Source organism: Lepidochelys kempii, chromosome 22 (genome assembly GCF_965140285.1).
Source record: "Lepidochelys kempii isolate rLepKem1 chromosome 22, rLepKem1.hap1, whole genome shotgun sequence".
NCBI classification, from domain to species: domain Eukaryota; kingdom Metazoa; phylum Chordata; order Testudines; family Cheloniidae; genus Lepidochelys; species Lepidochelys kempii.
In genome coordinates, this window is record NC_136401.1 from 22,072,545 (window position 1) to 22,098,291 (window position 25,747).

The following is a 25,747-nucleotide window of genomic DNA, read 5'->3' on the forward strand; positions in this document are numbered from 1 at the left end:
TGACCTGGGGTCCGCACAGCCTGAGTGTGTATCCTAGCCACTGGGGACAAAAGAGTGATTTGGATCTTTTGTATGGCCCCCAATTACTCATTAATTAAACCAGCATGAGCTCCTCTGTATAGTCCACAGTGGATTTATAAGGGCCTGCACCGCAGGCACCACATCCCCTTTACTGAGGCAGAGGCGGGATTTGAACCAGAGTCACTCACATCCCAGAGAAGTGCTCTAACCCCCAAACCCGAGAGGCAAGTTTTAGCTCAGTTATTATGTAGTTAGAGTGGACCAGCATCAATAGAAAAGACTGAGGGAGCCCCAGGTCAGAATATGTCCCAGTCCAGCACTTAGACCCTTCACTTGCGAGGTTAGAGAGCAATGGTCAAATCCCATCTCAACCAGCAGCTCACTGATCTGGGGGGAGGTACCCAAACCACTGGGCGACTGGGACTGCCCCAATTATCATTTAATGAAGGTGGACCAGCTTCAACAGGAAAGTCTGAGGGAGTGCCCAGCTCAGAATACCTCCCCCTCTGGCACTTAGGCCATTCACTTAAAAGGTTAAAGTTCAAACCCCTTTTGCTTATGGGGATGGAGGGGGAGGAATTTTACCTGCTGGGTTTGTGTTCAGAATTGTCTGATGTTTCTGGACAGAAAAAGAAACTGATACAGGGCAGAGAAACCGGCTGACTCAAACCCACCTTGGTACAAGCTTTAACCCTCTCTCAGCAGGAGCTTTATTGAGGCAAAGAAGTACTGAACTGATTTTACAAAGGAAAGCCATGAAAAGGATTTGTATAGAGGTGCAGGGCTGAGAGGGTTAATGTCTCCGGTGCAAGGGGCTTGGCTCCTGGAGAGAATTCCCCCGACTCTGACAGAGCACTGGGCAGGAAGCCTCTTTCCAGACAGTCCAGGCAGCTCTGGAATTGGAAAGAAAAAATACAACGGGTTAAATCAGCCGGGAAGTAGAGACCTGCAGACCAGTTCTCAGCTCAGTGCCGCGCCCTCTGCTGGTGCACACAGCACTCCTCTTGCACAAACACACCCTGCAGACACACACCCCACAGTGGGGATAGGCCACACCTACCGGGCAATCCCATTCTCAGCCCCTTGAGCCATCTGATTGGCTGAGAAATTTTCGTCCCAGCATGCCGCTGCACTGTGTGGATGTCAATGCTGTTTCCTCACATTGGATCAGACCCAAAAGGTTTGTGCCACCTGGATCCTTTCCCCCGCACCCCACCCCACGTCCTGGCCTCTCCCAAACTGCTCTACAGACACAGCCCGCACAGTGTGTAGAGCCCAGCCCCAACCCTTCCCTCGGGTCTGGCTTTACCTAAGCAATAAATACATGCATAAAGCTCAGACTCAGACATTCTCCACAGGCTGGGAAGCTCCAAGGACTCCTCTCTCTAGGATGCTCAGTCCACACCCTAGATCCTCTGCCTCCCAGAGAATCCCTCCCATCTCCCTTATGTCCTGGTGGGGTACTGAGCCTCCTGCCCCAGGGAGTCAGCAGAGCCCACTGAACCTTTTCCTAGCAGGATGGACACGTGTTAACGGTGCGGTGCATCCGGCATCACCACCAGCCTGATACATCACACAGCCCAGCTATCCACGCTGCCTCCCACTCCCCACTGCTCTCCCTCTGTTCCACGTACCTGCAGCTACAGCTCATCATCGTCACCTTGTCTAAGGAAACAGAAGGAAAAGAGAGAGAAAGTAGCATCAGCCTGAACCAAAGCAGCCAAGGGGAAAGTGAATGTCCCCGGCCCTTGAACATCTACAGACTCCCACTAAAGAGAAGATGTGGGCTGACTGACTTGGACAATTTAAAATGACACCAACCTCCTTCTTTTCTTTGCTCCGCAGCGGAATCGCCGACCTGGAAACAAGAGATAGAGTCTGAGGCCTCCTACGCCTTGGCTGATGCTGCCCCTCCCCATCCCAGTGCTCCCTAGCCCCATCTCGGTGCTCCCTGGCCAACACGCCCCCTCATTGCTCTCAGTCTCCCACCCCACCTTCTGCTGCTCCTGTCTCTTTGATGCAATAATCCTGCTGCCCCTGTGGGACAATGAGTCCCTCCCCTGCAGCCTCTGCCTTCTCAGCTCCGCATGGCCTCTGCAGCCATCGCGTAGGGACCAAGGCCACCCCACCCACTGTGGTGGGAACTCTAGGCACAGCCCTGGTTCAACAAGCACCAGAGTCTGGCTTGGGATCCCCAAAGCTGTGAGGCCGGCCGCCCCAGGGCAGTGGGGATGGGGGCAGGGTCAGATCCGTGCCCGTCTCTGGACTGACCCCCAGCTTTGTTTTTTGAGCCACCGGGTCTTGGTTTAGTCCCGTAGTTATTTTCCTCCTTGTTTGACTCCAACGTTGGGCAGCCGCCTGCCCCTGCCCAGCCGGGAGGGAGGTGCACTCTGGGAACGTGCTCTGGGCTCTCCCCCACCGGCCTGTGGGTGCCAATGGGACACGTCAGCCTCCTTGAGCTCTCTGAACAAACGCCCTGTTCAGCCAAACGCTCCCACAAGGCCCAGCCAGGCTCGGACACCAGCTGGGAGAGCCTGGGCTGGGAGCTGCCCTGAGCACAGCAATGAAGAGCAGCCGAGCGTCTGGCACCCACATGGAATACGCTGTTATTCCCATCTGCAGAGTGTGCAGCATTTGGGGTTAGTGGGTGAGACTCATAGCGTGGGTTATTAAAGAGCCCATGGCACTTTGCACAGAGGCCGGGATGCTGACCCAGTCTTTCTGGCCAACTCCACCCCAGGTCGTTCCATTCTGCATCTCTTGCTAAACTGCTGCTGCAGTTTCAAGTGCATACAGTTTTCTCCTTCCCTTTCTTCCCTATTGCGCTGTGCACTGTTATTGTGTTTCATCCCAGAGCTGGCTGCCTGTCAGCCGTGGGCAAAGTGTCCCCTGGGTATATGTGGCTAGGTTTGCAAAACAACCCAGCATGCTGGGTCACCAGTGAGTCTGCAGGAGCGGAGCATTTTGGAAAACCTGATTTCTGCCTCTAGAAATGTCAGATATTGTTGCTTCCAATTTTAATTGGTGACCTTTTCACCCTGAGCCGCAAAGCTGGCAGGAAAATGCAAAATTGCTTCTGCAAATATTTGCATAATCTCCTCCCCACCCCACCCCCATTTTCTGTCGGACTCTTGCCTTGATGGAAATTTTCCTACCAGCTTCTACTAAAGATTAACACGCACCCAAATCTGCATCTAAGTTCTGAACCAGGTACCCAGCCTCTGGCCCCCACCTCAGAGGGGCCTCCTGCAGCGAGAACAAAGAAGAGGGGAGATATGAGAGATAGAAGCCATTGTTCTCACTGATGTCCAAGCCCAGGGCGCAGGGAGGGCAGGGGAGGCCAGGTTAAACATTTCAGGAAAAAAGAAAAGGAGTACTTGTGGCACCTTAGAGACTAACCCATTTATTTGAGCATAAGCTTTCGTGAGCTACAGCTCATTTCGTCGGATGCATACTGTATGCAGCATGAAGTGCTCACGAAAGCTCATGCTCAAATAAATGGGTTAGTCTCTAAGGTGCCACAAGTACTCCTTTTCTTTTTGCGAATACAGACTGACACGGCTGTTACTCTGAAACCTGTCATTTCAGGGAAAGTTAAGTTCTAAGCATAGCTGACAAATGGAACTGCCCTTGCTGGGGTCCTTCAGGCCCTAGGCCCCTAGCCCCCTCAGCCATGCGATGGTTTAAGGATAATGGACCTCATCCTGCCACAAAGCAGGGGCATGTTAGCAGGCCCTTCCGACCCCGCCGTCTGTGACGCACACTGAGGCAGGGCTCTGCTTGCCTGTATCTGTGCACACAGCACGGACACACCCTCCCCTCCCTTCCCCTGAACGAGGCAGCCATGTGCAGCATAGCTGGGGGGCAGAGAAGAGCCCCCACGTGACCCCGGCCTTTGGGCTTGCGGGAGACCAGTCTGCAGCCCCCCAGTAGTGACACTTACTGAGGATGATGAGGAGTCCGACCACAAAAGCCACCACGGCGAAGATCAGCCCCCCATTCCGAATGGTCTCGTAATCTCGGAACGAGAGAGAGACACCTGTTAGCCTGGCGGAGCAAAGGGAGCCAGGCCGGGGTGGGGAGAGTCGCATCTCACCGAGCTCTGAAGCTCTTGGGTGAGCAAGAGTTATCATCTGCCGCTGGGGTGGCCCGTGCCTTCACTGCAGCTCCAGAGCCAATGGCAGCTGGGCTTGGGTCACAGCCTTATCGCAGCGCCTTGAGGGGCTTTGTTCTGATTCCCAGTGCCACGCAGCTTGGTGTCAGGCCCCCCGTGACACACGTGTGACAGGTCTGCGTGCCACCAAAGGCATCCCACGCAGCTACCCACAGGCTCACCGAGCTGCGCGACGGGCTACAGGATGGTTACTGGGGCTGGCACTGCCTACAGATCCATGGGCTAACCATGGGGCAGAAGGGTGACCTGGGGGCTAAGGTCCATGTCGAGATCTGGGCTCGATCCTTGGCCCATCCCAGACCTGTGTGACCTGTGTGACCAGGGGTGAGCCACTGAATCTGCTTCAGCTCCCCGCCAGCACCCAGGGGCCAAAAGCACTCCCCCTCAGTCCTATTGATAGGGTAATGATGTGGGGCAGGGGCCATCTCTTCCACCGTGTTTGGAGCACAGGGGGACTCGAACCACTGGACAAAGAACTACAGACCAAAGGCCGGCGCAGCCGGGTCCTCGTGGGACGGTGCAGAGACGAGTCTTACCATAGGTGAACTTGTCAGGCACCTGCTCGGGGACGATCTCTGGAAAAAGAGGGAGCAGTTCGGTGAGGAGCCAATGGGGTGGGGTCCCAAAGCTGTTGGTTTATCGTAGCTCCTTGACACGAGGGAGCTGCTATGGATCGGGCTCCCCGCACCCCAGACTCCGGGCCTAGCTGCCCCAGGGAGGGCAGGTCTCCTGAACAGTGCCCAGGGCTCCATGGGAGAGCTGGGAAAACAGCTGATGCGTCCCTGCCCATGGCTGCCAAGAAGAGCCTTACGGGGCAAGCCAGCACAGTGATCCCAGGCTACAGCAGCCACACTCTGACTGGCTGACGGTGAAGCCCTGTGGGATCTTGTGGGGCTGCTGGCAGTGGAGACTGGGAATGCCGGGGATAGATCCTAACCTAGCCCACAAAACCAGCTCCCAGTGGCTTCCACAGCGACCATTACACACCTGCCCCCAGTGCCAGAGAGTCTGCAAGTCCCGTGTACCTCCCCGCCCTCTGCCCACCTGCCCAAGGTCAATGTGGGTGCGATTCATTTTCAACAGCATGTTTCTAAATCTACCCTTCAGCTTAGACCTGAAGACCCTTCCCCCGCAACCTCCCCTTATTCCAGCCCTCTCTTCCCCCAACCCCACCTTATTCCAGCCCTTTCTCTCTTGAACATCTGTGCCAATGCACTTCCTCTCTGATCCACAGGCCCTCCCTGCTAGTCCCGTCTTTGGTCTCCCAAACTGATCTGCCGATGCAGCTCTGGTCCAACCTGCACCAGGGCCTGCTATCCTGGTCCTGGCCTCCCATAGCTCCGCCAAAGGACCACAGTCCTAACCTATAATCATGCTGTGTGAGCCAAACTTTCGCTCTACGTATAACTGCTTGCTGGCCCTAAATAGTACCTTCACCAGGGCCACATAAATACCTAGGGATCAGCTGAGAGTGGCAGGCTTGGGCACTCCGATCAGGGCACACAGCACTCATGCCCAGGGCCAGGCGATCCTGAGCACGACCTCTGGAGACTCTTCCATGCTGGGATTTCACAGCCAGTTTAGGGAGGGCTCCACTTCCCAGGCTAGTGCTACTGGCATGTGTATAGCCCCAAAGCTCTGCAAGCCTACAGTCCCAGATCACCAAAACCTGCTCTGAACGGACAGATTGTAACTGCTGCTGCTGCTTGCCAGGCACCTGCACAGCCCAGCACCCAGTGCGCCAGGAGCAGCATCTTGGGGGAGTCTTAAAACCTAGCAGGATCCCTGGTCCCCAGAGAGAGCTCTGTGAAGGGAACAGGTCGTGAGGGCAATGGAGAGTGGAGTGGGGGTGGAGTAAGGACACGGTTGATTTCACAGGCTACATAACACAAAGGTCTCCCTTGGGGTGCATGATTGGCTTTCCAAAGAGTCCTCAGCAAACTCCTATGTTTTACAGACCATTTTTTCCATCACGGGAAGCAGCTAGAGATAGGTTGGATTCCAGGTCCCTGGGATTGGGGGGGCAGGGGAATTGGTTTCCAGAATCAAACTTCCTGGGTGGATCCAAACACCCCTAAAACTTTGGGCAAGTTCCAATCTCGACCGTGTCTAAAGCAATGTGTTCAGGAGGAGGAGGAAAAGGTTAACCTGGGTAGAGTAACGTTACACAGCTGCAATCAGTCATTGGCACATTCAATATTCACCTTCTAACCTGCCTTTCCAACTCAATTATTTCTCAACACGCGCAGAGCACTGGGTAGAAAACAGCCGATAACTCAGACTCTTATTCATCTGCCTGCCACCACCTTGCCTTTTACAGTGCTGGCTTTGTTTGTAGGTGGGGTGGGTGGGCCTTGTTACTCACTGCCTATTTCAAACAGGGCACATGGGGGTTGGGGGAATAAGACAGAAAAGAGGGATAAAAAGGAAAGCGCAAGAATTGTCACAGATTCAAATCTCCATTTTAACCATGGGCAGATTTACTGCTTAGCCTGTGTCCCCCTGAATGGCTCCAGGGTGTCTGGGGACTGTGGAACAAACTCCTCCTAAGGAACCTGTGTTTGCACAAGTCAGCCACCATTTGTGGGTGTTACATCACCGACACCCCGGTTTCACACAGTGCCCACTTGTAATCTGAGGCGGCCAGCAATTCCCACTCCCTTTGGTGAAATGGCAGGGCAGAAGCTGGCCTCCTGACTCCTCAATACCACAGCACAAATGCCCCAGGCTGGAACTACGGCTTTCTGCTCAGACGGGTCACACAATAATACACTGCGCTGACCCCTCCTTCTGTCCCCTGGCAGCTTTTCTCTGCTCGAGGTCCCCTTCCCTTGCCACAGAGTCCTACGGTGAGAACAACTGCGAAGGGAAAATCCCTCTACAAAAATACTGACCCTTCCTAGAACTAGTACTCCCTCTGCTGAGGGGAGAGCTCTTGGGGTATTTGGGTATCTCTCCTGAATCCTTCGAAGGTTTCCCCAGCTCAGCCTCTGGGCACAGCCCTCTTTTCTTGTGAGAGGATGAGATCACTCCAAGCACTAGGATAAGGCATCTAAAAGCATCAGCCAAAAACTTTACACCTGAGAGCCTAATGGCCGGCTCCTGATCCCTTGTGAAGCTCCACCCAGAGAGCAGCCTGGCTTCCCGAGGCACTGAGCATCCTCAGGCCAGTGGGGCAGGAGCAGCCTGTGCTCAGCACCTTTGACAATCAAACCACTCTGCTGATTTAGACGTCTAACTGGGCGTTAGGCCCCCACATCTCAGAGCATTGGGAACACTTCCCTGCTAAAGAGCCATTCAGGTCTGTCTGTCTGCACAAGCATAGAGTGCTGTCTGCCTGCCAGCAAAACCTGAACTCCAGTTGCAGAGAGGGTAAATGAATGGCAGCGTGCTCCCAGGTACAGCCTGGCAGAGTGCAGCCTGTCTCCGATAGGAGCGAGTTTGTCCCTGGGAGCTGAAGAGCAGCGAGACCCTTACCGTCAGCCATCTTCCCAGTGAGCCGTCCAGCGGTGCCTTGGCCTGGGCGCGTGCACCACCGGGAAAGCATATTAATAGGGGGCGGGTGGACAAACGCCATTAAACATTAACGGCCTCGGTATAATGTTTATCCCAGTCACAAGGTGAGGCACATGGCCCAGACCCAGGTTTTGGAAACATCAGACACCTTGAGGGGCAAAGGAAAGAACAAACCCCTGCAACCAGCTCTCTCCAGTTCACACGAAGCGCAGGGGCTGAGCCGGACGCACCCTCAGCCTCTGTTTGAAAGGCCAGTGGGAGTGTCATGGAGTTCAGCGAGGGGCATCTCAGCTCTGACAGGCCCAGCAGGGTGAGGGGAAGGGCTAATAACTAATTAGGGCACTTTTCATTCTCCAGGGGCTTGGCAGACCTTCCTACTCAGCCCCCACAAGCTCTGCCTGCTGTGCCCTGTCATTATCCCCATGTTATGGGGGGAAACTGAGGCACAGAGTGGGAAAGGGACTTGGCCGAGGTCACCCAGTGAGTCAGTGGCAGACCTATTTCCTGGCTCCAGCCCTTGGCTCTGATCTCTTGATCATGTTTCTTGGCTGGCTACTGGCTAGCAAAGTAGGAGGGGAAGGGGAATCCTACCCCACCACCACTCTGGCAGCTTGGTGGGGAGAGGGGGGTCCTACTAAGGCCAAGCCAGAGTTCAGCATTGCTTGGACCTCCTGCAGGCCCAATGTCTAAGTTGCTGATGGGGCAGCCTGCCCCAATCCCAGTCCTTCGGAAAAGATACAGTAGAACCTTAGAGTTATGAACACCAGAAAGTTGCGAACTGACCAGTTAGCCACACCCCTCAAGTGGAACCGGAAGTACACAATCAGGCAGCAACAGAGACCAACAACAAAAAAAGAGAAGTGAATACAGTACAATAGCGTGTTAAACATAAACTACTAAAAAATTTAAGGGAAAGCAGCATTTTCCTTCTGCATAGTAAAGTTTCAAAGCTGTATTAAGTCAATGTTCAGTTCTAAACTTTTGAAAGAACAATGATAATGTTTTGTTGAGAGTGACAAACGTTTCAGAGTTACGAACAACCTCCATTCCTGGGGTGTTGTAACTCTGAGGTTCTACTGTAATCAACACATGTCTCAGCAAAGGCAGCATCCTGCACCCAGGGTAGCAGGCAGTCCAGTCCAGACCATGCCATTGGTTTTGCCAATGCTGTCTCCATACACAAATCGCTTTGTCCCCTGTCCTCCCCCCCCAGGTCTGTAAACCTCCCACCTCCGCAGCAGCCAGAGGCTAAGTGCTGAGCGGTCTGTTAAGTGCAGTTTGTTCTGTTCTGGCAATGAGTGACCAGCAAGTCACGCAGCCCATTGGATTACTGTTATGGTGCTTACAAAGTGGAACCTGCCCCAGGGAGTTCTCTCTGACCCAGATTCCCAGAGCCTACAGGGAACACACTCCGACACCACAGTGCTGGGCAGCAAAATAAGAACCTCGCTAGCTGAATAGCCTGACAAACACCATCCCAGGTCAGCTCTGAGAATCTAATCAGTTCTGACTACAGCCTCAGTGATATCAAGGTCTTGTATTAAAACCCTGGCCCTGAGGAACTGCTCCGGGGGTGCGTTTCAGAATGTTTGTCTTTGTTATGAAATGGCTCCCCTTCATGCTTTTCGTAAGCAAGAAGCAACAGTTGTAACATTCAGGGCTGGGAGGACAGCATGCCTTTGTCTGTCTGTCTGTCTGTGGATTTATGCCAGGTGCTGATCAGCACAATGTCTGAGTGCCAGGGTTACAGGCTATTTACTGACACCAGGTCTATTGTTTGTCCCTTTAAAGCAGCCCAAGGTATCACCCCTGGAATTCAGATCTTAGCATCATTGACTGGAGACAGTCTCAAATCAAGCCCAAATGTTGGGGTCCTGGAAATCTGAATCCTACTTCTGTGGCTTGCATCAACCTCAGTCACTGTTCTGGCCCTGTAGCACCCACGCCCTCTCTGACCCGGCTCACTAACACTCTGGGTGCAAGAATCTCCCCCTCTGCAGCAGCCCCTGTGATGCAGCCTCCCTGTTCTCACTGCCACATGCACACACTCGCTTTCTGTTTTCAACGCTCATTTCAGACCACATCTCTCCTCTGGCCCAGACCTCACACTCCTTCTCCCCCGACCCCATCCCCCACTTTCTGACTTTGCAACCTGTTTAACTCTGAGACACATCTGGGATTGCAGTTTTTAGGAAAGGGGCTGTGCAAGAGAAAACTGAGATTCATTGAACCCAGATTCTTATTGCACAGCTTCAATAGTGCAAAGTGGCTGGCTCGCCACACACACACACACTTCTGAAAATCTCTGGTTATTGTTAAAATTGCTGCAGAAAATGGGGCCATTGAAAGGTGACTTGGAAGGATTCCCTCCTCCTAGCACAAAACTGATTTTATTGCCTGTCATTAGTCAGGAGACACAGTCAGCTCCCTCCTGGCGCCTCACCAGTTGAGCACAGGCATTGTTTGCTGTTTGCACTGGCCACTCACAGGGCTGTAGCAAATGGGCACTAAACCACAGCTGAGCAGCGGGGGCAACTTCCCACGGTTTCTTTTACTACAAGCTTCCAGGGGAGGAACCCTGCCTCCCTGGCTGACATTAGCACAAAGCTAGCGCAGAGGTTCTACAGATCTCACACACACACACAAGCTCCAAATTTTGCAGCTTGAACTCAGCTCGGAAAGGGCACAGTCCTCCTCCTTGTGACTAAAGCGATGTCTACACTGCACACCTTACAGCGGAACAGCTGTGCCTCTGCAACCAGGCTGCTCTAAGGCACGCAGCATCGCCGCTCTTTGTTGGCAGGAGGTAACTCGACAAAATACAACCACCCCCAACGAGGGGCAGTAGCTTTGTCATCAGGAGAGCGTCTCCCACCAACAAAGCGCTGTCCACACTGTTTTTTCACACCCCTGACCGACAAAAGTTTTATTGACGAAAGTGCAGACATAGAAAGTTGAAAGCGAATTCAAAAGGAACATGACATCTTACAGAGCTCCCCAGCCTGGCGAAGCAGCAGCCAGAGGGTGCAGCAGAGACAAGGCAAGGGCAGATTAAGGCAGACCAGGGCCAGGAGCCAGCAAATCCTCCGGCTCTTCTTCAGGCTTCTCCCAGCCCAAACACTCCCAGCCCCGATTCTTCCTTTCACGTTCCCATCACAGGCTCAGCAATGCTGCCCTGCCTCAAACTGATGGCTCAGTTCAGGATCCCCTGGGGCCCAGAGACCCCTGGAGTAAACAGCAAACCCCTGGTTTCATTGCAGCACAATCAGGCCCCATAGCTGCCCTAGTGCACAGGCTGCAGGATCTACCCGCCAGCTGAAAGCACGCGCCACTACTCCAGAGCTAGCCCCACACCGTTGCTCAGTGCTCAGGGACGTCTTGGCAGGTGCATTACACCCCATTCCATGCATGCTCTGTCGGCTGCCTGCACTGTGGGAAACTGGGGTTCTGCTGGTTGGTCAGTGGTGACCTTGCCCTGTGCCCCAAAAAGCAGACAGACAAATATTCCCGTCATTAGCCAGTACTTACAGTCTGAGCCATAGGGTCACATCACAGCTGTCCACGGACATCCAGGGCACAGAAGGGTGACTCCAGCGGAGTTTCTGCTAACGACGGGTTGGGGCAATAAACACTTTGCCGGTACATGGCTGGGGGACCTTTTCCTCCATCACTTCCATCTGGCTGTGGGTTCACGCAGATTGTTAAACCCTGGGCTCAGTGAGCATGTCTGGCTTTGCACAGCAGAGCGTGGCCCTTTGGCTTTCTCTCCTAGTCACCCCTCCACTCAGCCAGGATAGTGCCTGAGGCTTTGGGGGTTTAACCATTTCCTGACAGAGGAGCTGGCTAGAAGTTGAGACATTTGGAGACAGAACACGACCTCTGTCCATTGGAATTTACCGATGCCAGACCAAGCCATCCCTGGGTTTCTGCACTGCCTGTCTTGGCTCGTGTCTGGAGAGCTACGGGACGGGAGGTGGCTTTTCAGTCCTCTCCATAGTCACATTCACCCTGTAGCTGGCTCTAAGATTCACCAGGAATCCTAAAAAAACCCAGCTTTCCTCTCTGTTCTCATCTGCCTTTGTCGTTCTAGAGTTTAGGAGCGGGCGTGGGTTTGTTCCCCCTCTTTCTTGTATTATCATCTATGCAGAAAGGAGTAACCACTTCCAGGCTGGTCTGATCCTTCCCCAGACAGGCCGGAGGTGGTCCTTTGCTGTGGATCAAGCCGCTAGCCTGTTGAGATGGGCCTGGGAGCGCCCTGTTCTGGAGACCCCCATCCCACAGCCTAAGTGTCCCTTTGATTTTGCTGTAGATAGCCCAGTAAAGGAAGGAAAGTGCCATACAGCAGAATCTCTCGCCCCTTGCCCCACGGGCTGCTGCAGGAGGGAAGCACACTGGAGGTGGATCTGAGGCCCCTGGAAAACCTGCTGCAGTTGCAGCTGAGTGAAGATCAGTTGAAGGGAGAGAGGTGGCTGCAGAGATACTCAGCTCTGCCATGTGGAGCCCTTTTGGTACTCTGCACACCGGCGAGTCTCAAAGCGCTTTACCAAAGTAGCGCAGGGAATGATGCGATTCGCCCAACACCGCACGGCAGGCCAGCAGCAGACTTGGGAATAGAACCCAGGAGTCCTGACTCCCAGTCCTGTGGTCTAACCACAGACGAGCCCCACACACAGCCTTTGCCCGTACAAAAGCCGCAAGCATCTCCAGGCTGAGGCTGTCATACCGAACTGAGCCGTGCGTCCTTCGGAACGACGACGTGAGCAGAACAGTAGCTCCCTGGCGTTAGAGAATGTCCTCTCTCTCCACTGGGAGTTGAGAGTCCCCCCAGGCTCAAGTCCGGGGAGCCTGCTGGATGCAAGGCTGCCATTCCCTACTGCCTTTCAGAGAGGCAGCAGCTTTATGCAAGAGGTTCCGAGGCCCTTGAAAATGCCCTGGGATGGCCCAGCATCTAGCTGTGCCTGTGGCAAGAGCATACGCAGTGTTGCCTTCGTCATGCCAGGTCAGGTGCAGCTCACTTTTCTCACCCAACTCGTGAGCATGAGGAAAACTCGTCCAAACTCAGACGTACCCAGCAGATGAAGCTGCAGGTCCAACCTAACAGCCCAGCTGCAGGACGAAATTAGCTTCAATTATGCTTTGGTTCCAGCAAGAAGTCAATGCACGCCCAGTCAGCACGCAATGCGGTGTTAAGCGGAAAGGTTGGCTGCCGGGTGGCCTTCGCCAGCGAGTCCTGACTCAGGGGAGATCCACAGCAGAGCAAACACAGTAACTCACTGCCTGGAATCCACCCGCTCCCGAGCGGTGGGTGCACCAGCTACGCTGCACCGAGCTGTCCCCAAGCCTTGCTCACGCCATGCCGGCTCTGTCTCCAACCACTGCAATTTGCTTCAAGGGAAACTTCCAAGTGGCCTCTGCATTTGTAAAAAAGGCCTGCCCCAGGGGCGCTGTTTTCTTAAGCATTTTCAAGACTGCTGGAGCAGCGAAGCACAAAAGTCTTGGAGACGCTGAAGTGAAAACAAAACTTTCCAGAAACAGTGCGTGATCTTTCCTGCCCAGTGGGTGACCTTGTAGTGCCGATCTGCTAAGGAGAGAGCCATGAAACCAAAGGGAATTTACCAGGGTTTCTGCTTAGATGGAGGGTGACACTATTTCATCAAAATAAAATAAGCCCAAGGGAAAATGTCTTTCATGGTTCTGGTGCTTTGAGGCAGTGGAGGGAACAACCCATGGTTCTGTCCCCATCTCCACCTCAGTCCCAGCCACTGGCTTGCTCTGTGCCTCAGTTTACCCCAGGATAACAGGGTCTGCCTCCTGGAGAGCTGGTTGGCTTCATTCATGGCATGTTGGCTGGGAGCATAGAAACCTAAAGCCAATATTCAACAGTTAAAAGGCGTCTTTCTTGGAGCCGCCTCTGTCCCTTGGGAGACAAGGAAGTCCCTACCCATCCTCCCCTCCCGAGCAGCAGGAACCAGTGGGACGCTACCAGAAGCTCGTCACACACCTGGAAATCTAGCTTTTCTATTAAAATAAGCAGAATTTTGATTTTGCCATAAGACTCATGGGGGGGGGTCTCAGAAACTTCTGGGCATTAAACTACATCCAGCTTCTGCATGAAGAGGGCAGGGCCTCCGCTGACGGCGGGCAGAAATAAATAGCTTCCTGCCCTGGCACCATCTGAGCCAGCCCCCAAAGCAGACACAGACACACTGTACTGTCTGGGAGCCTCGTGACTCTGACACAGCTCTACCCCCCATGAGCTGCTGGGGCCAGCCTGCAACGGAAACATCCTGCAGAGAGACGCTGCCAAGGGCTCGCAAAATCCACTGCCAGGGAGCCAGGGGCAGCCCTTAGGAACACTGGCTCCTTATCCCAATGCTTGTCGGGGAGTGGGGGGGGGGGGCATGTGACTTGAGCTGAGTTAACTCCAAGTCTTCCAGAGCCAGGGCAGAGACCAGGTGGAGGTAATAGCTTTTATTGGCCCAATTCCTGTTGGTAAGAGAGACAAACTTTCGAGCTGCAGAGAGCTCTTCGACAGGGTGCACCCACTGCTAACCTCTAGCCTTCACAGTCGGTTATACTACCCTCCGCAGCATGCAGAGACCTCCCCCCACGTGCGCCTGCACCATCCCCATCCTCCGCTGACTGCGCCGCCTCCCCATGCCCGCCAGGATTTAAGTCAAAATCACCCCCCTGTCTTTGCTGCTCCGCCCGGCCAAGCTGGGCTCAGCCCAGAGCAATGCGAGCAGCAGAACGGCCATCCTGCAGGAAATCCCAACAATTAAAAAACAAAACAAACATTTGGCCCAAATTGGGGTGAGAAGTTGACATACTGAAATTACCTCAGAACGAAAAGTTCCAAAATACTTTGATTCCGAAACGGGTACATGATTCAGCGCTCCTGAGCAAAACCTTTCCCTTTGGTTAGTGGAACTGACCCCAAGCGTTTCACTTCGAATCAGTTCAACGGTAAATTGCATTTCCCTGTGGTGGTGCACTGCCTCAAGGGAGTGCCCGATACCCTTATTCTGGACAGCCTATATCTCCCATGATGCACCATGCTGCTTGGGCAGGGGAAGATTGCACTGCATCCTGGGAAGCTGTAGCTGTGAACTTGAATGATTGTTAAGAGTAATTGTATTTATTATTTGTATTGTGATATCACCTCTGAGCCCCAGTCACGGACCAGCACCCCATTGCGCTAGGTACTGTGCAAACACAGAACAAAAAGGCAGTGCATGCCCCAAACCCCTTACCAGCTGGGTCTGCTAACCACCGGCCTTCACTTCCATTCAGGAAAGAGGATTTGGTCCTCCCCTTAGACATCCCGGCATTATGGTGCAAAACAGTTAGAGAATCACTGAGATAGAAATTATATTTATTCCTTGTTTTCCCCATAGATTCTGGGTCACAACACAGAATACAACAGTCCATTATCACGGCAGCAAGGTTTTTGCTGATTTAAAATAAAAACACGACAGTTGGTTTTATTTTACAACATTCAAGATTTTGCCATTTTCTACATATATGATTTTAATTTTTTTTATACTGACTGCACACTACAGACACTGAAGTTACTCTGAACACAGAACTCATGGTGTACGTACAGCTAACACTCGGAGGGCGGGAGGGACTGGGAGGGGTTTTGCTTGTTTGCCTGTTTGAATCAGTAGAATGCCACCAAGAAAAAAAGAACATTTTACTGCCTGCTACAGGTTGGACGAAGAAAAGAGTCTGGAGGTGCACAACACGCATTCACTCTGCCTCACGCTGCGGGACAGGAGATGCTTCCCATCTCACACACCACTGGAGGAAAACAAAATACTGTGTCCTGAAGTCATGGATCCCAAACAAACCTTCCTTCTGCTCACTAAATCTTCCTGGAACAGATGTGGACCTACACTGATGTTCTGAAATCTTCATCTCCCTTGAATTTAATTTTATTTCTTTCCCCTTGTTTTATCTCAGGTTGGGTTTGTGCATCTGCCTGGCAAGTGCAGGGAATCTTACGAGGTAACCTGACCACATGAGTTTGCCCCTTGTAATGCATAAGTCACCAGGAAAGACGACAGGACTGGGACATATTCCTGGGTAATCAGAGGTTTGGATAAGTGACCAGACTTTGGGAAGTTTGGGGGGGGAAATTCACCCTGTGCCCTGGGCCAGCACAGAGGCAGGCAACACTTATTCCTAGTTACACCTGGGATTGTTCAGTCTGCGGAAGAGAAGAATGAGGGGGGGATTTGATAACTGCTTTCAACTACCCGAAAGGGGGTTCCAAAGAGGATGGATCTAGACTGTTCTCAGTGGTAGCAGATGACAGAAAGAGGAGTAATGGTCTCAATTTGCAGTGGGGGAGATTTAGGTTGGATATTAGGAAAAACTTTTTCACTAGGAGGGTGGTGAAATCTCCTTCCTTAGAAGTTTTTAAGGTCAGGCTTGACAAAGCCCTGGCTGGGATGATTTAGTTGGGGACTGGTCCTGTTTTGAGCAGGGGGTTGGACTAAATGACCTCCTGAGGTCCCTTCCAACCCTGATATTCTATGATTCTATGAAGGCAGCATAAGAAATAAGTGGTGCATGGCCCACCTGCATGGGGGCAGCCTCCACCCTATCAGAGCTGCCCTCTGAGCCCTGGAGGGTCACCCAGCACCATTCAGGGCTCTGTTTTCTCTGCAGAGGCAGAGGGGAGTGTTGTACAGCAAGTGGGTTATGGAATTACACATGACATTAATGCCAAGGACTCAACCCCCTGTACCCCACCACAGGGCACTGGAAAGGAATTAACAAAGGTGTGGCCACTCAAGGTAAAGAGCTGCTGCGTTTACTCTCCTGCAGTGCTCCATGGATCCCTTTGCTAGTTTAGACAAAAAAGAACTGGCCCTTTAACAGAGACAATGTCTGAGACTAGACCTGTTTAGTCCTCAGAGACAGTCTGACCTCCTCCCCCACCGACGGAGTCACACAGAATGGAAGGCGGGGAGCAGGATTACTGGCTGCACCGCCAGCTTTCCCGCATAGTGTCACTGTGCTGGGGCATTTCACAGAGATCACATTTAAAATAACATCTCCGGGGGGGGGGGGAGGCGATTTTAGCTGTGAGCTCAGAGAGGAGGGTGCTGCAGCGACAAGCCACATGCTGCAGAGAGCTCTCCGGGGTTTGAACTGGCAGGAAGGTGCGGTCTGAGAAATAAAAGCATCTGGCTTTTCTGCTTTCTCCTCACCAGCCAGGGCCCCTGGGGCCGTGCTCCGGGGGCACATGAAGGTTATTGCTGATGCTGCAAAACGCAACTGCAATCTGCTCCCCAAGGGTCTCTTCCAGCCCTACCGTGTTGTATTTTATCTGCAGATTCAGTTTCACCAAAACAAAACTGAAGTGATTCCTGAAGCCCCGTCTAAACTAAACAGAAACTGCATCACAAGAACAAGAACCTGCTGCGTGCAATGCTTGGAGCGTGCACTGTCTGTGTTGCACGTGTGCACACCCCAGCCATCCACAGCACAAGCACTGGCTGCAGCAACTGGCTGCCACAACTGGGACGAGGCCTTGAGCTGAGCTCTGGTTCAACTGGCACCACTGGCCGCGGGCTTCTCACGAGAGCCACAGGTGCAGAGCCTGGGCCAGGATTCAGATTTCCAACTCCCCAAAGCCCAGGAGGGAGTCTGGGCCTGGGCTCTGGGTTTGGCCACCTGAGAACTCTGGATGTGAGTTCAGATTCAGACCCCCCACCCCTTCGTCAAACATGCAGAGTCTGGAGCCAGGGGGTTGGTTTGGACCCATCTCCAGTTCTAACAGACTTCCTGCCTCGCCAAGAGAATAAAACACAATCAGCCCAGATGTGAAAATAATACCCCCTTCCAACCCCCTTCCCATTCCCATCCTCCTCCCTTCCTCAGTTAGCAGTGTGGCGTATGAGCCATGTTCCTAGGTCTGAGAGGCAGCCACCCAACCCCCCCTCGCCCCCCCCAGAAAGGATGAAGAACCACACCCCCAACGTGGTGCCAAGCGAAGTGCCATGGGGAGCACATCCTGACAATCTCATACAGCCGCGCACCACTCAACAGCACTCAAAAAATGAAGAGAAACTTACTAATACGACATCGTCAACAGCTAGCCTTAGAGGTGATGGTCGTTATACATGAACGTTACACATTACAGTGTAGGCAGACAGTATGGCGTGTGGAGTTTAGTTAGGTTTTTATACAGAGAACCAGTATTAAAGTACAGTGGGTAACACAGACACAGCTTCTTTGCATCTCCTCAGGAGGACCTGTTGCTGTCATTCTTGCTTTCTTGCAGGTCGCTTGCATTTGTGGTCCAAGTGTCTGTCCTTAGGTCTCTGATCTGTGAGAAGGGAGGACAATGAGTCAGTCTGGCTCCTGCTACTCAACCCCTCATCAGGGAAGAAAACAGAGGAGACACTAAGAAAAAGCCAGAAAAAGGCAGATTCCACTTGCTTTGTCTGGCAAAGATTAACTAGAAGCAGGTGCTTGTTCACTGCAGCAGACACTTCTGGGACCCAAATTTACATTTTCTTTTTAAAAAATCCTGTATTTTGGTGCCACATTTTCACATCTGCACTTATGCAATCCGAGAACAGACACAATGGCATTGACCTGCCTGACCAGTTCCCGCTACCCAAAAGAGCACGACAGTGAACACTCTCAGACAAGGGTTCGCAATCTACCCATCACTTTAAGAAAATGTCACTGCAACAAAAACATTCAAGGAAAACTCCATCTGTGAGCAGGGAGTCCCTGAGCAGAGACAGAGGGGAAATTAATCTGTGCTTCGCGAATTCACTCAGCTCTACACAGAACCAGTAGGAAATACAGATGGAGCTGCAAGCAGCACGCACAACAGGACACCAGCAGGTGGAAGCAAGGAAATGTAAGCCAAGTTACTGGGGTAAGTGCCTGGTTTTGCAGGGTTTGTAATGTCTTAAGAGAGCCCAAGGACCCATCCTGGTATTTGAGGTTCCATCCCAAATTAACCAACTAGAACTCAACCTCCAAATAAACAGCCCGAGCAGAAGGGCCACAGATCTTAACAACAGGGCTCCTAGAGTCATGAATGCTAAGCACCCACTTTGCCAGAGGCACAAAGCACCTTTCCCTGGCAGCAAAGCACCACCTTAAGTGTAACTGATCCACCAAGCCGCGTTCAGAGAGTACAGTGAAAACCCAAAATCTCCAGAAAGACCATGCCTCTAAGGTGGGTTATAAAGTAGGAGGAGCATCAGTAATGTAGAGCTCCTAGAGAAGGGAAACTCCCCAGCTAGCCATCCTGTACCCAGTGGCCTTACGGCTTGCATGGTGTTGAGGACACAGGTCAGGAAGGGACAGAGACATGAAGACCAGGGAGCACTGGCTTGAGGAATGTAAAGTGTCAGCCCTGCCCGGGCAGCACAGAGGCAGGTTACACAGACAATCCGACGCGCCGCTGCGCTCCGCACAGATCGCACGTGTGTGGCTTTATCGTTCACAAATCGCACTGCCGCAAACCAGCCCGGATCTGAGTGACAACAGGATGCTTGACTCCCAGCCCCAGGGCCAGATCTTGAGGGCCGCGTCGGGCCCTGTTTGGCTCTCACGCCCATCAGTCTCACCTTCGGTAGATTCACACACAGGCATGGGAGACCAGAATCAGGCCCTTGGGTTTTTCTGCAGGTGTCACACGAGGACTTTATCTGAGTACAGGCCTCAGGGACCGGATCCTGGAATGGACCCGATACTGCAGCACAACCGAGTAACATGTAAACCCCCCGATTTGTGCTGGGGTCCTGTGCTCCCTACTCGGAACAAACTGCACCCCCTACCCCACGCTATCCCTGCTAACATCAAGCGAGGCTCTGACCTCAGCCCTGTGTGCAGCTGCCATTCACCCTGTCCGGCACGGAGAAGCAGCACATACGAAAAGCTGGGTGTGGCTCACCTGATGGCTCTAGTTCAGTTCTCTGCCTTTTGCGCCCCTGTTGCTGCAAAGAAAATGGCAAAACGTCTTTAAAAGTTCAACCAAGAGGCCTCAGCCACCTGCCCAGCAAGCAGCCAGGGGCCATCTTTCGATGAAACACAACATGTGTGCAGCAAGGGAACCAGGTTCTTACCGTTTGAGGCAATCAAGTTCTCCGCTTGAGCCTCCTCATCCCCAGGGGCTCTGCAACGAGAGATGCACAGTGAGAACTGCGAGGCGCCAGCCCTTGCCAGTGCACAGAGCAGGAGTTTGGACACCGCTAACAGTGCATGATGCTGGGAGGGACTGAGCACAGAGACCAGGTGGGCTATGCCTGCTCAATGCCTGTCAGGTTAGGACCTCTGTTTTATGACCCAAATGCACCCCAGTGAAGAAGCGTGGACTCTCGTCCATAACCACCAAACCAAGAGCAAACCAACTCAGACCAGGGCGGGAGTTGGGGTGGGTGGGAGCCCCAGCAACTCAGAGATATGGGTACTACAGAGCAGCAGTCAGGGGTGGCTGTGAGCTCTCGGCGCACTGGGGAGGAGATGCTCTCAGTCTGTTGGAAGGAGGGAGGTGTGAGGGGAAAAGGATCCGTTGTACAGTGGCTGGCTCTCTTGACTAGCCTAAGTTTGCACAAGCCTCTCTGGCCCTTGCAGGGCCCTATATGAAATAAAGCAGGCCCCCATCGAGCCCCCGGCACACCACTGCACCATCCTGCAATACGATGGCTGGTGGGGCCAGGGGACTGCATGCCGGGCTCCTGGATGTGCTACACATAGGCTACGACCTCCACTGAACTGGCAGGTTCCCTAGGAGGAAAGCAATCGGAACGTGCAAGGAAAAGCGTGTCCCAGTCGGGCGAGGCTGGCGAGGGCATTAGAACTCTCCTGATTGGCTAATAACTCGAGTCCTGGCCCTTGGGAAGTGCACCCCAGACAGCTCGGCCCCCACTGGGGTAACCGCCCCAAGCAGACATCCTGCCCTTGCTACTCAAGAAACCTTGTGGCACGTGGAAGCAGTACGGAGCGTGGATCCTCATTTAGCGGGAACATTCTAGCAGCTGCTATGGACCTATGGATTTATTTATGGGTCAAGAGTCTAAAGAGTGTTCCAATTCCAGGCAGAAAGAGTCCACCGGCTAACCACTACTCACACGCGTACCTGGGCTTTTGGTTGAAGCTGCATCTGCACCTCCTGCCTGGAAGAGTAAGAAAACACCATGAGCGTATGAGAGACACCCTCTCTTTGGAACAGGTTGCGGCCATTCACCCCAGGTGCTTCCCCAAGAACTTCACTACCCAGGAGCTCCCGAGCCCTCCGGCCATGGGTCCATGCTTCGCCGGCTGCATTTGCAGGTACGCTATGGATCTGCAGCATTCCCCGCAGCCTTCCCGAGTCTCATGCAGCAGTGGTGAACGACAGGCAGGGGGATGCCGCAGAGCTCTTGCCTGTGGCGGAAAGGACCCAGAGCCACGCCACAGGTTAGAAAGTCACCTCCTGTGCTGTCTGAAACAGCACTCAAAACAAACGTTGAGGAGTCAGAGTGTGCAGCATCCCACTGGGGAAGGGGGGACAGGGGAAGAGGGTAGCCCCGCCAGTGAACTGAGAGGGGCATAAGGGCCCTTCAGCAGAAACATGGCCCTCAAAGCATGTTGGTTTTCCCATTTACACTAAGGTCCGTCTACACTGCAGCTGGCAGGGCTGTTTCCAGCTCGGGGAGATGAAAGAAGCAGTGTGGCTGCAGCAGCCCGGGCTGTGGCATAGGCTGGCCACTGGAGCACAGTCCCGAGACCCAAGGTACGTCCCTGGGCAGCCAGTTCTTAGCCATGAGGTTCTTCCCACCATCTCACTGGGCCACTGACTCAGCCCTCACCAACTTACTGAGTATAAGGAGAATTCCAACAGAAAACAAGACCACGGCAAACACCAAACCGCCGATCCTCAAACTCTGGTAATCTAGGGGGGAAAAAGGCAAGGGAAGTTTTCATTTCCAAGTGGGCTGCAGTGTTCAGACAAACGTGGTCAGGTCTCACACATGCGCGCACACACAGTCCTGTTAGCGCCACGAGGGTATATACTGTGCACACTCATCCATGCGCATACCACTAAGGACTCTGATGCTCACCATAGTTGAAAGGATCTTTTTCCTTCTCTTGATTGGCTGCTGGAAACAAAACAGACAAAAAGTTTGTGAATATGAGCATTGTGATTACAAGCACTGTACCAAATCCCTCTAGGCATGCAAGGTTTAACTTGCATTGAATTACTACTTGTGCTATTGTAGAGCTGAGGACTCTCCATCAGGGATTAGGGCCCCATTGTGCAGGGTGCTGGACAAACACACAAGGAGACAGTCCCTGCCCTGGTGAGCTACAGGCTAAGTGTAAGGTGAGAGACTTGTCTGCATGTGTCCAGGTAGGACCCTAAAATCTAGGCTGGGAACATATGTGAATAAGAGGGTCCAAGATTGGGATGAGTTGCTACTATATTTGCTGTTTGCTTACAGGGAGGTACCCCAAGAATCAACTGGCTTCTCCCCTTTTGATCTCCTATACAGAAGGAATGTGAGGGGACCCCTAGATCTCATCAGAGATGCCTGGGAAGGGGACATGGAGGTAGAGGGAGAGCCAGTAGCTGAGTACGTACAAAGGTTCAGAAAAAGAGTTAAAAAAGACATGATGGGTCTAACCTCACAAACGAACGGCACGGTATGATAAACATACTTGGAAACACTCTTTTGAAATAGGAGACTGGGTGTTAGTCCTAAGCCCAGCAACAAAATACAAAATGCAAAAAATCTGGGCAGGACCTTTTGAGGTGACAGAGGTGAAAGAAGATACAGACCATGGGAAAAAGCCTCATGGGAATGCTGTCCCACAGCTGGTGCATGTAAACAGATTTACAGCCTATCACAGAAGGGGAGCCATGGTAAACATGATCTGCTGTGCAGAAGGGGAAACTGAGGCACGCCACCTCATTGATTTGACGGCTGAATGCCAAACTGACTCGGTCTCTGGAAAGCATCAATATCTGCAATGCGTTAACACCAGCTGAAAAGGCAGCGGTGTTGTCCGTGCTGCAAGAGCACAAAGAAGTGTTTTCTAGCAAGCCAGGGAAGGCACACTTGCTCACCCACAAAATTGTTACAGAAGAACCAAAGCCACCTCCCAGCAGACCCTACAGGGCCCCTGGCAAGGTGCAAGAGCAAATTCGTGCAGAAGCACAAAGCATGTTATACCTGGGAGTAATTAAAGAGTCTGATAGTTCTTGGCATCACTTGTGGTCTTAGGCCCTACAAAAGACAACACTGTAAGGTTATGTGTTGATTACAGAAAACTCAGTGCTGTCACCATACCAGATGCTTATCCTATGCCTAGAATTGATGATATGCTGGGTATCTTAAGCAAAGCTAAATATCTCAGCTCTTTCGATTTGGTTAACAGAAACTGGAAGATTCCTTTAGATGAGGATGCACAGAAAAAATCTGCTTTCATGACCGATATGGGTCTCTGTGGGGTCACAACATTAGCATTTGGGTTAATTAATGCAGGAGCCACCTTTCAGAGGCTGCTCAACCAAGCGTTAAACAGCTTGCAGGACTCTGAAAGAGCCCGTGTGGATGATACAGCAGTGTTTAGCAACACCGGGGCTGATCACAAAACACACCTAACTGTAAAAGCCTCTAGGTGTAAAACTTGACCAGCCGGAGTTCCTTATTTGGCACACTGGGTAGGGGAGATCAAAATATCCCCAGATCTCTTCAAAGTTGAAGCCATAGTGAATTGGCCTATGCCCCAAACAAAGAAGCAGGTCCAATCTTTCATAGGTCTGGTATTATAAGCTGTGACAGAAGGTGTGTGTGTGGGTTCAGTGACCTCATGTCTGCAATCACAAATCCACGTAAAAAGACAAAGCCTAATGAAGCTGTATGCACAAAGGCATGTCCAGAGGGGGTTGATAAGATGAAGAAAATCTTGTCTGAAAAGCCTATTCTAGCTAGCTCAGATTTTGACAAGTTTGAACTGTGCATGGATGCATCAGACCCTGGTTTAGGGGCTGTATTAAGGCAGTCTGGGAAGAACAACAAGAAACATCCCCATTGCTTTCTTAAGTAAGAAATTGACACCCACTGAACAAAACTATTCTGTCATAAAGAATGCTATGCCATTGTGTGGGCAGTAAAGCAGTTACAGCCCTATCTTGTCAACAGAAAGTTCAGGGTATTAATAGATCATTCTCCATTCATCTGGCTGCACAAAATTAAAGCCTCAAACGCCAAGCTTCTGCATTGGAGTCTTACACTATGTGAATTTGATATGGAAATTGTGCATATCAAGGGAAAAGAAAATATGGTGGCAGATGCCCTATTCAGGAGAGAGGGCCCCAACCTGTTGCCTCCAGGTCAGCCAGTGGCTCCCAGGCTGTAGCTTTCTCTGGGGGGAGGTGTGACAGAACGCACCCCTATATTCACACCCTAGACACACTGTAATAATCGGTGTACAAGGCATGCCTTCTGAGGGATCATCTGAAAATGCATAACTTGCTGATCTGTAATATCATGGCAAAACGTATGGAGCAATGTCATGTGTGAAGTCATGAACATAAGCTAAAGCCATGACTGAAGCGTGTTTCCCAGATAAGTCTGGGGAGGGGCTAAACCAGTTTCTCAAAGACAAAGGGAAGTGGACAACCCAGCCAGGTGTCAACAAAGCAAATGGGCCATCCCCTATCAAGCAGCCATTCTTTGGCAAGAAAGAGGCGGCAGGGAGACGGCGGCACGGCTTAGCTGTGCCAAGTAGACACTCACCATTTTCAGGAGTGTTTGTGCTCTGTGTGGCTTGCACTGCCCACGCTACCGTGGGGACACAACTCTCTATTAGTGCTAGTTCCCATCGAGCTACTGCGAGCGAGCTGGGGAAACACATCCCAAGCTCCCAGCACTGATGTGGCCACAGTCAGACGCCCTGAGGCCAATTGCTCACATGCAAGGCAGCGTGAGTGGGTGCAGGCAGAAGGTGGAGGAAGCTGTAGGGTAAAGCAGGGTGGATACGGACAGGTTCTCATGGACTCCTGCTAAGTGCTTTTCTCAGTGGCTGTGTTACCCGAGCTTATGGCCCCATGTTCCCACTCAGACTGTGTACGGCTGGCCAAACAGGTGTCCCTGAAGCTGGACCAGTGCCCTCCCTTAGCAGCTCCCCTGATGTTTGTTTGCTGTGAGTGAGTTATATTTTTAAAAGTCCTGATGCTTCCTCCACCCATCAGTTGTGCCCCTGCCAGCTCCAAGCCCGGGGGGTACACAGGCCAGCACCCCGATCTGGATGCATAACTGCTTTTGTCTGCCTGGGTCCCAGAGGCCTTTGGCTGTGCCCCTTCCCCCTCCAGAGTGCAAGGTGTGTGGTTCTTGATACCTACCGTCCGCTACGACCACAGGCACCAGCAGAGAGCACAGAAAGATCAGCGCTGTTTCCATGGCCACTAGAACAGAGAGGAGGACAGGAGTTACTCTTTGCAATAGGCAGGACAAAAGCAGCAGAGCAAAGGAGCGAGGAAGGGAGCAAGGGGGCTGCCTTAGGTGCATCAGACTCACTCCAGCAGATCAGACAGTAGCTGCGCCTGGACCAGGACACTGGATCCAACAGCTCTGGAACGTCAGAAGTTCAGAACCAGAATCCAACTCCATCGCTTGGGTTCAGCCCATCAAGTTCCATACCCTGGCTCCAGCAGCAGCCAGTGTTTGATGCTGCGCAGGGACGGCAGCGCACCAGGCTAACAGTGCAATCATGTCTGTGTAGAGGAACTACTCCTTCCTGACCCCTGCAGGGAACCAGCTTGCACCCTGAAGCCTGACAACTAATGACCCTCAACTACTAATAGTTTACCTCAAAGAATTATTCACCCTCTTTTAAAGCCCAGCTGCAGCGTTACACTCCCGGCAGGCCGGCTGCGAGGCACCATCCGCTTTCCCAAAGAACTGGAAGGCTGGCATCATGCTTGCTGTTAAAGGTGTCAAGTGTTGGCCTAGTGGGTGAATAACCTGGAGCCACGCCTGGTACTTGGCCCCTTGTTCTCCAGACTGGCCG

General features: G+C 52.5%; 1 protein-coding gene across 1 annotated transcript in view; it reads right to left on the reverse strand.

Moving 5' to 3' along the window:
* Positions 1-700: 700 nt before the first annotated feature.
* Positions 701-25,747, reverse strand: part of FXYD6 (FXYD domain containing ion transport regulator 6) — a 52,300-nt gene continuing 27,253 nt past the window's right edge. The window contains exons 3-14 of the mRNA XM_073320611.1: positions 25,080-25,142; positions 21,793-21,831; positions 21,549-21,623; positions 20,829-20,865; positions 19,816-19,865; positions 19,670-19,686; positions 7,673-7,775; positions 4,732-4,770; positions 3,965-4,039; positions 1,843-1,879; positions 1,656-1,686; positions 701-914 (exon numbers count right to left, since the gene is read on the reverse strand). Coding sequence (XP_073176712.1) covers positions 1,662-1,686; positions 1,843-1,879; positions 3,965-4,039; positions 4,732-4,770; positions 7,673-7,775; positions 19,670-19,686; positions 19,816-19,865; positions 20,829-20,865; positions 21,549-21,623; positions 21,793-21,831; positions 25,080-25,142 — 560 coding nt within the window. The 3' untranslated portion in view covers positions 701-914; positions 1,656-1,661. The remainder of the gene's footprint in view (positions 915-1,655; positions 1,687-1,842; positions 1,880-3,964; positions 4,040-4,731; positions 4,771-7,672; positions 7,776-19,669; positions 19,687-19,815; positions 19,866-20,828; positions 20,866-21,548; positions 21,624-21,792; positions 21,832-25,079; positions 25,143-25,747) is intronic.